The sequence below is a fragment of the Suricata suricatta genome, chromosome 8 (genome assembly GCF_006229205.1).
Source record: "Suricata suricatta isolate VVHF042 chromosome 8, meerkat_22Aug2017_6uvM2_HiC, whole genome shotgun sequence".
NCBI lineage: Eukaryota > Metazoa > Chordata > Mammalia > Carnivora > Herpestidae > Suricata > Suricata suricatta.
The window spans coordinates 89,281,595-89,298,678 of record NC_043707.1 but is presented as its reverse complement, the minus strand read 5'-3'; the positions used below and the strand labels follow the sequence as shown (position 1 = coordinate 89,298,678).

At 35.6% G+C, this 17,084-nt stretch overlaps 1 protein-coding gene across 1 annotated transcript in view; it reads left to right on the top strand.

Moving 5' to 3' along the window:
• Positions 1 to 17,084, top strand: part of LEPR (leptin receptor) — a 76,800-nt gene that overhangs the window by 47,158 nt on the left and 12,558 nt on the right. Inside the window, exons 9-19 of the mRNA XM_029947759.1 lie at positions 586 to 876; positions 1,031 to 1,148; positions 3,064 to 3,263; positions 6,115 to 6,263; positions 7,447 to 7,606; positions 7,725 to 7,807; positions 8,994 to 9,210; positions 11,355 to 11,537; positions 12,889 to 12,984; positions 14,841 to 14,946; positions 16,015 to 16,090. Of these exons, the coding sequence (XP_029803619.1) occupies positions 586 to 876; positions 1,031 to 1,148; positions 3,064 to 3,263; positions 6,115 to 6,263; positions 7,447 to 7,606; positions 7,725 to 7,807; positions 8,994 to 9,210; positions 11,355 to 11,537; positions 12,889 to 12,984; positions 14,841 to 14,946; positions 16,015 to 16,090 (1,679 nt within the window). The remainder of the gene's footprint in view (positions 1 to 585; positions 877 to 1,030; positions 1,149 to 3,063; positions 3,264 to 6,114; positions 6,264 to 7,446; positions 7,607 to 7,724; positions 7,808 to 8,993; positions 9,211 to 11,354; positions 11,538 to 12,888; positions 12,985 to 14,840; positions 14,947 to 16,014; positions 16,091 to 17,084) is intronic.

The following is a 17,084-nucleotide window of genomic DNA, read 5'->3' as shown; positions in this document are numbered from 1 at the left end:
GAATCAGATATGGGGCTCAAACTCACAAACCATGACATCATGACCTGAGCCAAAGTTGGACGCTTAACCGACTGAGCCGTGTCCCTAACCAGTTCTCTTATTTAAAGCTTATTTTTCAACTTTACCTCCTGATTTGAAATTTTCATGTATCCAAAGGAGACCATAGCAACCACCATTTTTCTTCAGGATTTTGCCTTATAGTGATTTGATTCAAGAACTTAGCCTAAGTTTCACTGATTCTTAATGCAGTGGCTGATAAAAAAACATGTCATTGTGGAATTATATTTCATTTAAATTCATTTTCTGCCTGTCAGTTAGCAGGTGTCAATTACTCACTAAAACATATTTTGTAGTAAGTAACTCTCGATGTTTAGAAAATATGTAGACATTTTGGAAGTTCAAGTCATTTGGGAATGGGAATGCCTGGATACTATATACCTGTACATAAATGAGCAAAACAGTGCATTGATTTTATTTTTGGCAGGTGATCCTGATTGCATTGTAAATCTTTTCTATTTAGTATAAATTCCATACAGGATGTTTTTGGTCTTCATCTGATATCTTCCCTTTCTTCTCTTATTGCAGATGTCATATACTTTCCGCCTAAAATTCTGACAAGTGTTGGGTCTAATGTTTCTTTTCACTGCATTTATAAAAATGAAAATGAGATTGTTTCCTCAAAAAAGATTGTTTGGTGGATGAATTTAGCTGAGAAAATTCCTCAAAGCCAGTATAATGTCATGGGTGACCATGTTAGCAAAGTTACTTTTCCTAATTTGAATGCAACCACGCCTCGAGGGAAGTTCACCTACGACGCAGTGTACTGCTGCAGCGAGCATGCATGCCACCATCGCTATGCTGAGTTATATGTGATTGGTAAGGACGCGGAGCTGCTCGTTTCCTTCCACAGACAGGTTTTTATTTTGGACTCTATATTAGAGTCCCATTGATAATGTAAGGAAATTTTATTTTCATTAAAAAATTTGTGGTGATTTTGCTTTGTATTAATATTTTAATGTGTTTTAAATAGATGTCAATATCAATATATCATGTGAAACTGATGGGTACTTAACTAAAATGACTTGCAGATGGTCAACCAATGCAATCCAATCACTCATGGGAAGTACTTTGCAGTTGAGGTATCATAGGTACGTATTATTTTTGCTGTGTTATTATTCTCTGGATATGGTGAGATCAAACTTTTTATAGAAATATCATCAGAACAGTAGTCTAGTAGATGTTCTTCTTAATAGAGGAAGGTATCATATACTTAATTAGGAAATTTTTGAGGGATTAAATAAATTGGCGAGTTTTGGAAAAAATTTACATTGACCTAAATATAACCTGTTTTTACCTCAAATTATGTTTTTGATAATCAATTGATCTTCCATAATTGCCTTTTAACTACTGAATGAAATCCGAGAAGAATTGGCTTTTGTACATTTTAGTTTGACTTAGAGAATTGACCAGAGGAGAATATCCACAATTATAGAAGTCCAGTATCATTTGCTAAATAATCTTTTGGAAAAAGTCAGAAGTAGTTGCACAAAGATTGTAAGAGATAATGTGAATGCTTTTAGAAATAGGAAAGATTAATAAAGAAATGCTAAATAAGGAGTGAAGTGCTGTAATAAAGAGTAATTTGTGTTTATTTTTACCCTTCCCTGTTTTGAAATGAATCTAAGACATCATCTTCCTATAGTACCATCTGAAATAATAGGACTCTTGATTAGGAAGAGGTGGATACATTTTTATTTTTATAATCTCTCCTAGTAGTTTTCAGTGATGTGTCCGCTCTCAAACACCATGCCTCAATTTCTGTTCATACTGGGGTCCTTACTGAGGTCTTCCAGTTTGTATCATTTATCCTCGTTTATTCTTAAAATCTGAATTTTCTACTTGAAAAACAAATTCCCTTTCTCAAACACTGTGATCTGAACTCTGTCCCTAAAGTGACCAGTCTATTACTATGTAGTGTTAGAAAAAATGGGGCAGTTTCTTCATTTCTTACATGGGGATAATAGCTGGCTTCATCTTACCTGATAGAAGTATTTTTAAATCAATACAGTGTTCATGGGGTGCCATTTTACTTTTATAATCAATCTTTATATTCCTTCCATGGTATTTTCACATTAAAAAAGGTGTTTGTGGATCACCATCACATAAGCTCTGTGCCTCAATTATATTGTTAATATTTACAGAAGAGTGTGAAACTCCCTGCATGTACTTGGGCAAGTTTTTTTAAACTTCTCTAAGCCTTGATTTCCTTGTCTGCAAAATGGAACAAATAATAGTACTTCCAAGGTTTCCATGAGAATTAATGATAAATTCCATTTAATTATAGTTAAGTGATAGAATTTCTCCCAGTAAATATTCAATAAATGGCTATTGCTGTCATGATGACAAGGCATAAGCTTTGCATTCCAAATGGGGCATTACTGTGCTTCTGTACCCGGTCAGGGTTCTTCTTACCAGCTGACTCATGACACCTGGTTCTCATCTCTCCCCTGTCCCCACTAGCACTCAGTCACACACAGACACCCCAATGATTGTAATTTTGAGGAGATAGGCAAGAAAAGTGTCACAAAAAAATGGAAAATGAGAAACAGGAGAATATAAGTTTTTCATTTTCTTGTAACCTCCTTACTCCATTTTTATGGAAATAGGAAATGCTAATTTAACCACTTAAATACCATATTGGCAGAAGGTCTATTTCAAAGAAAAGGAGGAATGCTTCATATGTTCTGAGGTAGAGTGTTGATTAGGACACAGTTAACTTTCAAGTGTCATAGGTTCTACCTCTATTTGGATCCTTGTCTTCTTTTTAGAGCAATACCATTTATCTTATTTGCATTTTCATTTAGCATCTCATAAAATATTTAATAAGGTTTATTGTCATTTTTATGGAAGTAACATAAAATTGTGATACAGTGGGGAAATAAAAAAACACCTTTCCAATAAGAACATCTCTTTTAAGTGGAATAAAAACTATGGTGTTCTCTCCAATATTTTATCGTTTTTGTCAATGTTGTATATTAACGGATTGTTCTTGTATCTTTTAAGGAGCAGCCTTTACTGTTCTGATGTTCCATCTATTCCTCCCACATCTGAATCCAAAGATTGCCGTTTGCAGAGAGATGGTTTTTATGAATGCGTATTTCAGCCAATCTTTCTATTATCCGGCTATACAATGTGGATTAGAATCAGTCACTCTTTGGGTTCACTCAACTCTCCACCAACGTGTATTGTTCCTGATTCCGTGGGTATGTCAAACTGTGTTGTGTGTTTATTAGCAGATTTGGATTCAGGTTGATTCATGGTAATTGTTATGTTTTACCATTTTTAGATAACACTATTTTTAAACAAATTTTTTGTGTGTTTACAGTGGAATTGAGAAGACAATCAACCTTAGAAAGTTTTACTGTTTTTATTTTGTTTTATTTATAGCACAGTGTTTTTGTGATAGGAATATTTTCAGCATATAATGTGGTAAGTTATATTGGTCATTGGGAATAGAATGTAGCAGTAATATTATTGTAAGTAATATACTTCTCGGTTTTTCTCCCAATGTACTTATGAAAACATTTTGTGTTTTTAATTTAGAAATTTAATTTGCATATTGTGATGGACTTTGTAATCTCAGTAGTCATAACCCAAGGGCTTAATTTGTGAGGCTGTGTGGAGTACAGAAGGATTCAAAATGACTACAGTGAAGAAGAAAAAATAAATATGATATCCATTATGATATTTTTAAATATGTTTAAAAAACATCAATTGATTTCAAAGGATTAAGAACATATTGAGATATGTTATGAAATATATTAAAAAATATATTCCTCCAATATTGCTGCAAAATCTTTGAAAAATGACCTATTTATGATTATGCAACAGAGGTAAAAGAATATCTTTTGATCCTATATACTATTTTGTTGGCAAATTATGCCAAAAATCAATATTTAATTCATTATATTTTCTTTTTTTATTTAAAAAATTTTTAGTGTTTTTTATTTATTTTTGAAAGACAGAGAGAGACAGCACGAGCAGGGGAGGGTCAGAGAGAGAGGGAGATACAGAATCTGAAGACAGGCTAGCTGTCAGCACAGAGCCCAGTGTGGGGCTTGAACCCATGAACTGTGAGATCATGACCTAAGCCGAAGTTAGATGCTTAACTGACTGAGCCACCCAGGTGCTCCTAATTCATTATATTTTCAAATAATTAGTACATATATGAATTAAAACTTATATTTTGTTATATATGTGATAAAGTCATAAATCTTAGTTTTTAAAATTACCATAGAGTCTCAATTAATTGATTCCCCCCCCCCGCACACACATATACACATGGGTGCGTGCACACACACACATATTATTTAGTTTGGTTCCATTTAAAGGGATTTTACTGTTTACTGTAAGGAGTACTTCTTTAGTACTACATATCTTGGAATAGCATGGAACCCTCCTACCCCACAAATATGCACATTTATAACTTCACATATAATATATGACAATATTAATTCAGTTCTATATGCTATCAGAACAATTTTTGATGTTATTTTTTTCAGTACTAAAATAAGGAGTTTAAGTTAGGCTTTTCTAGTACTAGAAAACAAGGTGGAGATTTAACTTTAGGATCCAAATGCCAGCTCCATGTGTTACTAGCTTTGTAAACATGGGCTAGACATGTAAATGCCCTGTGACTAGTTTATTATCCATACTATGTGGAAAGTTTCTCCTTCCTCCTCAGTGTGTTTATTGTGGGAAGTGTGCAGACTCTTGTACTTTAAAGCATCCTTTCTGCAAACTAGATAGTCATGGAGTGTATCCGTATGATAGCCATATGATTCAAGATACCAGATTGAATGTTTTAGCGGCTCTCGTGTTTTCCCACTTTCTTTTCTGAGGAGGGATTAACTTTTCAGGAGTTGAAATGCATGTCATCTTACTGGTTGGTGAAGAATGTCTTCTTCATATATGAGGAACTGAATAAGCCTGAGAAACATTAGTACTGAGAAGGTTTAGAGGTTTTGGTCATCAGCAGTCTGAGGTGTTACTGATAAGTGCAGAGCTTCAGCGTTCACACTGCTGTGCTGGAATGTTGGGACTCTTGGTTCCCAAATATGCTGAGTTTGCACATTGACCTGTACTTTTTTTTTTTTTTAAAGCTCTTGCCCTTCTAGTCATCTGTGCCTCTATTTCTGCCCTTCAAAAGCCCGTTTTCCTCAGATGATAGAGAATCAAGGCTTTACTCTGTAAAACTGTCTCTGACCTTGACCTAGAGATACTTAATAATAGACTGTAGGGCAGTTTGAAACTCACACATGTGGTAATGAATGCAGTGAATGTTGTATTTTTCCTTTAAAAATTTTTTTTAATGTTTAGTTTTGAGAGAGGAGGAGAGAGGCAAAGCATGAGCTGGGGAGGGGCAGAGAGAGAGAGAGAGGGAAACACAGAATCTGAAGCAGGCTCCAGGCTCAGCACAGAGCCTGACATGGGACTCAAACTCAGGAACTGTGAGATCATGACTTGAGCTGAAGCCAGATGCTTAACTGATCACTCAGGTGCCCCTAAAATTTTTTTAAAGTTTATTTATTTATTTTGAGAGAGAGCGAGAGTGAGAGAGAGTGAGTGTGCATGGGGGAGGAACAGAGAGAGAGGGAGAGAGAGAATCCTACACAGGCTCCACACTGTCAGCGCAGAACCCCATGCGGGGCCCAAACTCACGAACTATGAGATCATGATCTGAGCTGAAATCAAGAGTCAGACGTTAACCCACTGTGGCACCAAGGCGCTCCTATTTTCCTTTTATTCAGTATGGACTCTTTTGCATATGGAACTAATGGCTCACTTTTTAGTCAGATTTTACAGTTACTTGCAGAGTGACTTGATCAGTGTATTGATTTTTTTTAATCAACTTCACTATTTGCAAAATAGTGAGATAATCCCTTACTTATGTATCACATAAAATTGTAGGGGATCAAGTGAAATAATGAATAAGAAAGCTCTGAGAAGGATAGATGCTTTATAGCGTATAAAATTATAACATCATAATAATGTTTTAAAAATATTATCACTGTTTAAATTGCTGTTATACAGTACTATTTTTAAATTTTCTAGTGAAACCACTGCCTCCATCCAGTGTGAAAGTGGAAATTACTGTAAAAATTGGAGTATTGAAAATATCTTGGAAAAAGCCAGTTTTTCCAGAAAATAATCTTAAATTCCAGATTCGCTATGGCTTAAGTGGAAAAGAAGTACAGTGGAAGGTACATTTTACCTAGAAATGTCTTAGTTTGCCTCACTGAATGTTATTTCTTATAACCGTTTAAGAATTTAATTGCATATGATTAATTTTATTAGCATAAAAGTACATCTTCCTGTATTCTGTAGCTACTACTTTTGTTAAGTAGATATTTCTATAGGTCTAACCCTTTTTAAAGAATTATTTTATTGTTTATTTTTGAGAGAGAGAAAGAGAGAATGAGTTGGGGAAGAGCACAGAGAGAGAAGGGGCAGAGGATCTGAAGTGGGCTCTGCACTGACAGCAAAGAGCCCAATGTGGGACTCAAACTCATGAACTGTGTGATCATGACCCGAGCTAACGTTGAGCACTTAACTGACTGAGCCACCCAGGTAACCCATCATTTCCCAAAATGAGTTTGACCGAATATTGAAATATTCCTTGAAAAAAGATTGCACGGATGAATAAATGTAGGAACCCCTGTATCACTGTGTGTTCCTAGTACAGAATTGCACTGTGTTACATATTAAAGGTTTAGAGAGGTCCTGCATCAGAGTAACATTTGTGACTTTATTTTATTCTGTGTTTCTCAAACTCAATTTAGCAAGGAACCCCTTTTCCTTTAACATCTAGAATTCTTTAGTACACTTATGTTCAATGGACACATTTTAGAAGAAGCTGCTTTTACCAAACAACCCAAATCACACCCATAGTGGCAAGTGTGCATTTGATGACAGCCCATGTCAGTTTTCAGGTGGTAGCCGGCAAAGACCCAGGAATATCAGGAACCCTAATTATGCCTTTAGATCATCCTGATTTTAGCAGAAAGGAATATGACAATTTACCATGTTATTGAGGAGACTATCAGAGATATCACTATGTAACCACTCAGTTAAAATTATTAAGAATGTCTGTGGGCAGAGGATTAGTGGACAGAGATTAGTAATAGAGTTAAGAGCAGCTAGGAACGAGGTTGCAGTAGGTCAGTCCAAATCTTGGCTTGAGAAGGAGACCATGGAAGACTAGGACAATCCTTCATTTGAAGGAGCTCAAGATCCAAGCCAAGTATTTCTAAAGCCAGAAAACACAAAGTCAGCTCTCTGTTACTTTTGGAATAGTATGAAGGTTTTAAGTAGAATGCAGTTCAGGACCCTTTAGCTAGATAGGTGTTAGTAATGATTACTCTAACACTTAAGCTTATTTTACAGATGTATGAGGTGCATGATGCCAAATCCAATTCTGCCAGTGTCCTGGTGCCAGACCTGTGTGCCATCTATGCTGTCCAGGTGCGCTGTAAGAGGCTGGATGGGCTGGGGTATTGGAGCAATTGGAGTAGTCCAGCCTACACAGTTGTCACAGATATAAAAGGTCTGTAGAGATTTTGTAAATGTCTCTTAAAAATGCATAAGGGTGTGTGTTTCAAGTAGGCTAAAACCTATTCTTTCTGAGAGCATGTGTACAACTTGGGCTCCTTGTCCTTCTGCAGTTCCTACCAGAGGACCTGAAATTTGGAGAATAATTAATGAAGACACCACTAAAAAAGAGAGAAATGTTACTTTACTTTGGAAGGTATTCCTGCTTTTTACATTATTTTTAAATTTTATTTTTATGCTTATGAAAATTTACTTCATTGTTCACAATCCTGTCATTTTTTAGGCTCTGCAGTTTGATATTTCATTTCAGTTTTGAGATGTGATTGCAGAGAGCTACGACGCACTGGCATGGAGTTAGAGAACTTCATTCTATTCTCAGCTGAATGTATTATAGCGAAGGCAGCATTACTTTGGCAAAGTCGCTTAGATGCTTCGGCCTCATTTTTCTCATCTGTATAAATGTAGGGCTGGACTTGATGATACCTGGTAAAATCCTATTCCTCACCTACCCAGATTGTTCCATACCCTGGAGGCACACATGTGTATGCATTTGTATTTTTTTTGTTTTTTTCTGCTTTTGCAGAATCTTGATGACAAAAAATATATATACATTGAGAAACACTTCCAGTCTATTGTAGAGCCATTTTTGATAGGTTTATAAGGCATTGGCAGCACTGAGTGCTATTTGAAACAGGTGGCAGTAATGGGGGTAGTGGGTGTATAGTTAATGCTCTGTACAGTGGAAGAGCAGAATTGGACTAGATATGTATTTTACATTGGAATCCTCAGTGATCTGGTATGATTTTTTTAAAACGATGGAGCAGAAATTCTGGGGTGCCATATACATGGTTCTAATAGCCTCTGTTACTTTAATTAGCAACATATGAGAAGAAGAGAAAACAAATGATACTGGGGTAAACATAAATGATGATTAATATCTTTTCAGCTCTTTCTTGTTGCTTTACAGAACCAGATGGTTATTCCTTGTTGGTTTTTCGGATGAAGAAACTCTTGACTCTCTGCCGGTCTTTCTTTTCTCTAAAATTAGTGTGAAATTTCTCAGTAGAAAAGTGTCCTAATTGTATCATAGTTAATTATCTTTAAATGACTTTTTCTCTGAGTCTCACATGAAAAAAAAAAAAAACCAAAAGGAAAAAACCAAGTTTTCTGTGCTCCATACCCACCCCAATGCCTTCACTGTGTCTGTGGTCAGACACCGGCTATCCTGCCTCACCTCGCCGTACTTCAGCCTTGAACTAGACAGAGCTTGCCCTGGTCTGACCCTGCCTCCCAGTGGGGAATTTTTAAGAAGAGTTCATGAGCTTGGTTGGTATAAAAAGCACTGGAGCCCTTAAACTAATCAATTTTCATGTTTATTACAGCCTCTGATGAAAAATGACTCATTGTGTAGTGTAAGAAAATATGTGGTAAAACATCATACTTCCCTCAACGGAACATGGTCAGAAGATGTGGGAAATCACACTCAATTCACTTTCCTGTGGACAGAGCAAGCACATTCTGTTACAGTTCTGGCTGTCAATTCAATTGGTGCTTCTTTTGTGAATTTTAATTTAACATTCTCATGGCCTATGAGCAAAGGTAAGAAAGGGTACAGGATAGTAAACCTGTGCCCCTTTCAATATTTAATCTTTACAAACTCTTCCCATTCTAAATGATCTTCCAAGAAGCCTGCAATTCCCTGAATCTGAAAGTCTGTCTTCTGTCTTTTATCTCTTCTTTTCTGAAAAATAACAAAGCAGATTGTACCCTGGTTATGTAATATGGCCCTTGGGTTTTCATGTGGTAGAACCATGTTAAGATAGAATTATGATAAATGAGAATATTCTAATAAATCCGATACTTAAATCTTTTGGATCAGTGCAAATTGTATGTGAATTAATCTCTTTCTCTCTGCCTCTGTGTGTACATGCATGTATGTAAAAATAAGTACATGTATGTGAGTGTGTTATATTTATTACATATATATGTAATAATATGACATGGATAAAAGTATTTGCTCACCCTTGAAAATTAACCTGTTCTTTATTTAATATAAGTGATGAACTGGGGCTCCTTGATGACTCAGTCAGTTAAGCATCAACTCTTGGTTTTGGCTCAGGTCATGCTCACAGTTTGTGAGTTCAAGCCCTGCATCAGACTCCACTCTGACATCATGGGTCCTGCTCGAGATTCTGTCTCTCTCTTCCTCTCTCTCTGTTCCTCTTCCATGCTCCCTCTCAATAATTAAATAACTTTAAAAAAGTGAGCCTTTTTTCATTAATTTTGATATATTTGATTAGAGAATTAAAAATTACCTTTAATAGGAGATTCTAATCTGCATTACATATTCAAAGTATAACTTTTTAATGGAAAATTCAAATTATTGTTTCTCTACTAATCTCTTCCATAAAGTCTTGCTTATTGCTTTAATTAGATATGTCCTAAATTGGGGTACTTCCTACCTTTCTTAAGGTATTTTATATCTTTAAAAAATTTTTTTAAATGTTTTATTTATTTTTGGTAATAAGAGACAGCATGAACAGGGGAGGGTCAGAGAGAGAGGGAGATACAGAATCTGAAGACAGGCTCCAGGCTCTGAGCTAGCTGTCAGCACAGAGCCTGACATGGGGCTCAAACCCATGAACCATGAGATCATGACCTGAGCCGAAGTTGGATGCTTAACCGACTGAGCCACCCAGGCACCCCAAGGCATTTTATATCTTGACTTATATTAATGATTACATATAGTGTGAGCTTCTTGTAAGTTCCATGACACCTCTACAGTGGTTTACACTAAAAATATATTCCATCAGGATGTTCTAGAAATATTTATTGAATGCTGCACTATGCTAGGTGGTGGGAATTCCAATGTGAGAAAAACTAATGGTCTCAGTATCCACAGAGCCAAATCAACTTTTTGATTATTTTATTATTTATTAATTAATCAAATAATCATACAAGTTGATGCCTATTTACAAACTGAAATAAATGTTCCCAAGAGAGGAGTATAACTTTATAAAAGAAAATAGGAACCTGACTTGGTATTGAGGATTAGAGAAGCCTTATTAAGCCAGCAGTATAGGAATGAAACATCCTATGGCAGGGGAAAGAGCACTGACTCTTGAGAGAAGAAGAGTCTGACCTAAAGTCCTTGTGGCATAGGAGAGGACATGAGGGAATTTTGTCTTCACATATGGAAATCTAGTAGCTTTATTTTTTTATTTTTTATTTTCTCAAGTAGGCTTCATGCCCAGCACAGAGTCCATCAAGGGGCTTGAACTCACAACACTGAGATCAAGACCTGAGCTGAAATCAAGAGTCAGATGCTCAACCCACTGAACCACCCAGGTGCCCCTCCAGTGGAGGCTTTTAAGTGAGACCCTGTGAGGAGGGTGTTAAATGATCAGATTTGTTCTTTGAAGGCACAACTCCATGAGCAGGAGAGAAGAGTTTGGAGGAAAGTAGAGAGGATGATTAATAGGCTTGTGCAGTATTCCAGTGGAGAGCAACTTACTTGACTGTATCCCAAATCCCCTTTTTGGTTTCTCCTCAATAACATATATTCCCATATATTTTTGTATATAGACTCTGTGGTACAAAAACAATTGTATTCTATTTATTTATGTAAATGTCAGCCTTCTCTTCCTTCTCCTTTTGTCCAGTAGGTTCCATGTTCCTCAAGGGTATTCGATGTTTTAAATTAATTTTGAACTTAAAAACAAATTTCCTTCTTTTCCCCTCAGTAAATACCGTGCAGTCACTCAGTGCTTATCCTTTAAACAGCAGTTGTGTGATTCTTTCCTGGAAGTTATCCCCCAGTGATTTCTCTCTGATGTATTTTATCACTGAGTGGAAAATTCTTAATGAAGACAGTGAAACTAAATGGCTTAGAATCCCTTCATCTGTTAAGAAGTATTATATTCATGGTGAGTTTGCTGTGTTTTAATAAGTTTCTCTTATGCAGTAGTAGGAGGGTGATTATTAATTCAGTAACATAGGCAGTTAATACAACTTCAAATATATAGATGTTACGACCATCTCACTACATATAATTCTATCCCTTTATCATAAACATTCACTTCATTACATTTGATCCTTTTTAAATGTTTTACAGATCACCTATCACCTTTTTTCTGATTTGTTCCTTTGATATATCACAAGCATGTTTCTGTTTTCTCCCCATTCCTTTTAACCATTATTTTTAATGATCATGTAGCATTTTATTCTAAAGTCTACTTAAACCATTTATTTATTTGAGAACATTTCTGTTGCTTATAGCTTTTATCTTTTTTCCTAGACTATTTTTAATGGCTTTTAATATCTACCACCAAATTGTTTTCCCAAATCTGTGTACCAATATATAATAATACTAATGGAAAATTGGTGCCAGGTTAAAGGTCTAAAAATGTAGGAGTTGGTGATATAGACAGTATAAACTCCCCAGGGTAGACCAGTTGCTCCAGGAAGTGATTAAAGTGCATAATACAGTATAGTATCTCCAAGTTTGATAAAGTTTAAGTAGGGAAGCTAATGATTACCATGATCCTATAATACACTATCACTCCAGAGACTTATGCTTTAATTTCATTCCAAAGACCCTAGCATCAGGGCAAATAGAAATGATTGATAGAGAACTAAATTCAGTTTATTACCACTGTTGTCCAGATGAGTATTTTCTGTGCTTTTATTTAAACCATGGAAATATATAATTTTTATTATTAGCATTTGTAAAAATGATACATCACTGATAGATTTGTTTTGAGCTTTTCTATACAGATGGTTGCAAGGGACCCCTGGATAAGCAAGGGGGACTCCTGGTCCCCATTCCCCCCCACTTCTTTGCATTTCATAGGACTTTAGCCTCCCTGCAGCCTTGAACAGGGAAACTACATAAGCTAAATGCCTATGAAAGCTATGCTAGCTTTGGGGATATGGGAGAGGAGGTAGGGCATTTTGTCTTAGAAAGGGAAACTGGAAGCTAATAGTCTGTGAGCTTGAACAAATTGGTAATCATTGAAACATGCTATTGAAAATTTCACTCTTCTGCCTCAGGGCAATATTTTAAAAAATTATTTAAAAATTATTGTTCATTACTAGGAGAAATTGGAATGTTTAGGTTATTTTTGAAACTCCCTTAGTCAATCTGTTTCAATCCATAAAAAACAACTAATTTCTATGTGTGGAAATATAGGAGGGTGACCTAAAATTTTTTATATAACTTTCACTCATAAATATTAATTCAGTAGGAATGACCCTTTAATGAATTTTTCTCCTCAGATCATTTTATCCCCATTGAGAAGTATCAATTCAGTCTTTATCCAGTATTTATGGAAGGAGTGGGGAAACCGAAGATAATTAATAGTTTTACCCAAGGTAAAAATGTTCCTTTGATTTCTGTTTACACAGATGTGTGGTTTCCTACTCAGTTAGCAGTTATATTGCAATCAGATTATTTTCTTCCTGATAAAGTCATGGAAGAGTCTAGAGTCTTACATAGATATGTCAGGGAGTGACTGCAGTAAGGGTGTATGGTTCCCTGGTGGTAGAAAGAAGGAGAATAACCAAGCATGGTATTGTCTTTTTGTATTGGAGATTAAAATTTTCAGTCAGAAATTGGGTAAAAAGTTAGTGGAAACAAAATTTAATGGAAACGAAATAAAAAGAGATATGCAGCTGTACAATAACATACATCATCAGAAAGACTAATTGGAAAAATATTAATTTTCTGTATAATTCATATGACTTCATCTACCCCAAACAGTATGTTTGGGGGTACATACTTAGGAGCCTTTAAATTTTAATCAGTCTTTTGTTTTATTTTTTATTTTATTTATTTATTTATTTTTTAATTTTTGATACAGAGAGAGATAGAGCATGAGAGGGGGAGGGGCAGAGAGAGAAGGAGACACAGAACCAGAAGCAGGCTCCAGGCTCTGAGCTAGCTGTCAGCACAGAGCTTGACACAGGGCTCGAACCCACAAATGTGAGATCTGACCTGAGCCGAAGTCGGAGGCTTAACCAACTGAGCCACCCAGGCGCCCCTAATCAGTCTTTTGAAGAAAACATTTTGTCCTTAAAAAATAAAACTGGAGAGGTAGTTATAGAAAGAAATTCACTGTTCCTATTAAATTTCTGATTCATCTTACCATGCTTGGAGAATCAACATTTTGATTTTGCTGTTACTGTTCACATTGTCTTCAAATCCAAGCAACCTAATGATGAAGTTTCAAGAGAGAAATACTTTGCCTGGTTTCAGAATTAAGATAATTATAACAAATCATTCACTTTTATTTGACAAATACATGTTGCACACAAGAGCTGGGAATTAAACAGTAAACATCAGGCTCTGTACTCATGGAGCTTAAACCCAAGGCTCTAATGGGAATGACAGTAAACAAGTCAAGTATAATATAACAGCAGATAGAAGGTGAGTTCCATGAAGCAAAATAAAAGTAAGGTGAGTTAAAATGTGGTGCTTTAGCGGCTCCCTGGGTTCTCAGTAGGTTAAGTGTCTGACTTCCACTGAGGTCATGTTCTCATGGTTTGTGAGTGCGAGCTCTGCTTAGTGCTCTCTGCTGTCAACGCAGAGCCTGCTTGGGATTCTCTGTCCCCACCCCCTTTCTCTCTCCCTCCCCGCTCACACATTCTCTCTCTTTCTCAAAAATAAATAAACATTTTTTTAAAAATGTGGTGCTTTAGTTCGGATAGCCAGAATTGGTCTTTTTCTCTGCGTGGGTGACATTTAGGACAAGCCCTGCAAGTACAAATGAAGAGCCATTCGGGCAAAGGGTTAGCAAGTGCAAAGTTTCTGAGGAGTGAACATGCTTGGTGGTTCAAGAAAAGTAAGGACAATGTGTGTTTAGTGAACAAGGTAGACGTTAGTAGGTGTTGTAGGTTGGCTTCCCTAGAAGCAGATGCTGAGACAGAGTCATCAGAACAGCTTTAACTGGCACTTTGACTCATATAACCTTACATGGTCAAATGAAATTGGCAAAGAAATAATTTTGAAAGAAATGTTTTGCTAAACTGCAGTAAGCATAATTCTGAACAAAATCATTTTATTAAAGTGATCATAACTATATATTTATTTTCTTTCTTGTTTTTTATCTTTAAGGATAATGCAGATTTATGATGAAATCAGAGGAAAAGTCTGTTGTAATTTTTGATAACAGAAAGATGTTATTATTTTCTCAAGCTTCCACAACATGTGAATTCTATTTCTTTTTCAGATGATATTGAAAAACACCAGAATGATGCAGGTCTATATGTAATTGTGCCGATAATTATTTCCTCTTCAATCTTATTGCTTGGAACGTTATTAATATCACACCAAAGGTAATGTACTTGATGTGAAAAATCATTATGACAAAAGCCCTTGAGCATATTTAAGCCTTAATTTAAACTCAGAAACATTACAATATCCTAAATATGTTTAAGTGTATTCAGTATACAATTAAGATAGCCTAAAAAGTAAGGGGCTGTTACCACATAAACATCATGGAAGAAATTAATTTTTAAAATGTAAATACATTCAGTAAATAACAGGCTTATAACAGGACATCCTAGGCATCCATGGTAAAAATGGCTTTTAGAGTTGTAGATTTGGGGTTGAGGGCTTTTAGTGAGGAAGATTTACCTGGAGTGGTCAGTTTGTTTTTAAAAATCAGGGGTGCCTGGGTGGCTCAGTTGGTTAAGCCTCCGGCTTCGGCTCAGGTCAGATCTCACATTCGTGGGTTTGAGCCCCGCGTCAGGCTCTGTGCTGACAGCCAGCTCAGAGCCTGGAGCCTGCTTCAGATTCTGTGTCTCCTTCTCTCTCTGCCCCTCCCCCTCTCATGCTCTGTCTCTCTCTGTATCAAAAATAAATAAAACATTAAAAAAAAAATCAGCACTGCATGGCTCTCCAGGCTGTCCAGTGTGGCAAAGAGCCTTGAATTTCTTGTTCTCTGGGTGCCCCATCAGTGTGTGCTGAGAAGTCTGGGCTGAGGATGTTATTTCGTACATGCCGAATCTCTACAGAAACTTTTGTCTTATAGCAGAAAAGGGGGACAGGTGATTTTAGAATCCAAATAGATCTTTCAGTCAAGTGAGCTGATGGAGCCATATCAAGTGGAATTGTTTCTGAAATTCAGTTGATGGCCACTTTTAATATATTATTTTCTCCAAAAAAATCCATGCCAAGTGTTCAGCACAGTGCTTGGCATAGAGCTTTCAAAAAGCATTGGTTATTTTTATCATTATAATGATTATTAGATTTGATCCAGCCAAAACTCTGTGGAAATCTTCATGGGATAGCATCTGAAATGAATCAAGCCCTGCTGAGACATCACTGATTAAATTCTAGTTTGTGCATTCATTAACTCTGAACATTTTCAATATAAATGTTTTGTTATTTATCCTTTGCAGAATGAAAAAGATGTTTTGGGAAGATGTTCCAAACCCCAAGAACTGTTCCTGGGCACAAGGACTTAATTTTCAGAAGGTCCCTTTTTCAATTTTTTTAACCCAAAATATATAAGATTACATTTAAGTGCTATATACCTTATATAGTGGCAAACATTATTAAGTTTTAAAATATTTTAAGGATAAGGCTTAAATCTTATTGTATTCATTTAAATATGAGTTCTCTTTAATTTATTGCATATTTGCAAGAATAGTGAGATGTAGAGATTTAAAACCAGGATGAAACAAAATTCAGCAGGTAGTTTATCATGTGAGCATTAAATATATATGTATTTTTCTGTATCACTATATAATAAAATAAATATTAGAATATTAAGAGTTAATATGATAAAAAACAGATATTTGGATATACTTTTATGGTATAGATTGGTTGTCTTTAGGTAAAGGTTGGAATCAATATTTTTAATCCCTGTAATTATCTCCATAATTATTTAAATCAATTAAAAACTATATAAATAATTTTACACACAAATACCACAACCTGAAAAATGTAATTATCATAGTCAAACTTACATTTAAGTACATAATTTTTTTCAAAATAAAGTACTTTATGAATTAGCTATAATTTGTACTTACATCTATAATAGAATTTCTCAGAAATCTCCAGTGTTTAATACTTTATTAATTCTAACAGTTTTCCTTAAAGCCAGGTTGATTTTCCACCCATAAAATTGAGAAAATAGAATTCAGTTTTCATATCTAAATGTCAGCATGATGTTTTAAACAGCAATCATATGAAGGTCATTAAGCATTCTCAATGATTACATCTTTATTATTAGTCACTGTTGAAAAGTCTTCCCTGGTTTCCTTTTAGCTACAAGATAAAGTACAGTCCCTTTAAGTTAGTACTCAATGACTCCTCTCTACAGTCCGTTATCAACTTACATATACTATTTCTTCTGTCTCTGGGCCTTGACCATGCCTTCATTGTTCCCTCTACCTCTACAGACCCTACCACATCTGTGAAGACCTTGCTCCGCTAGGCCCTTTTCCCCAAAGCTTCCTTTAACAAA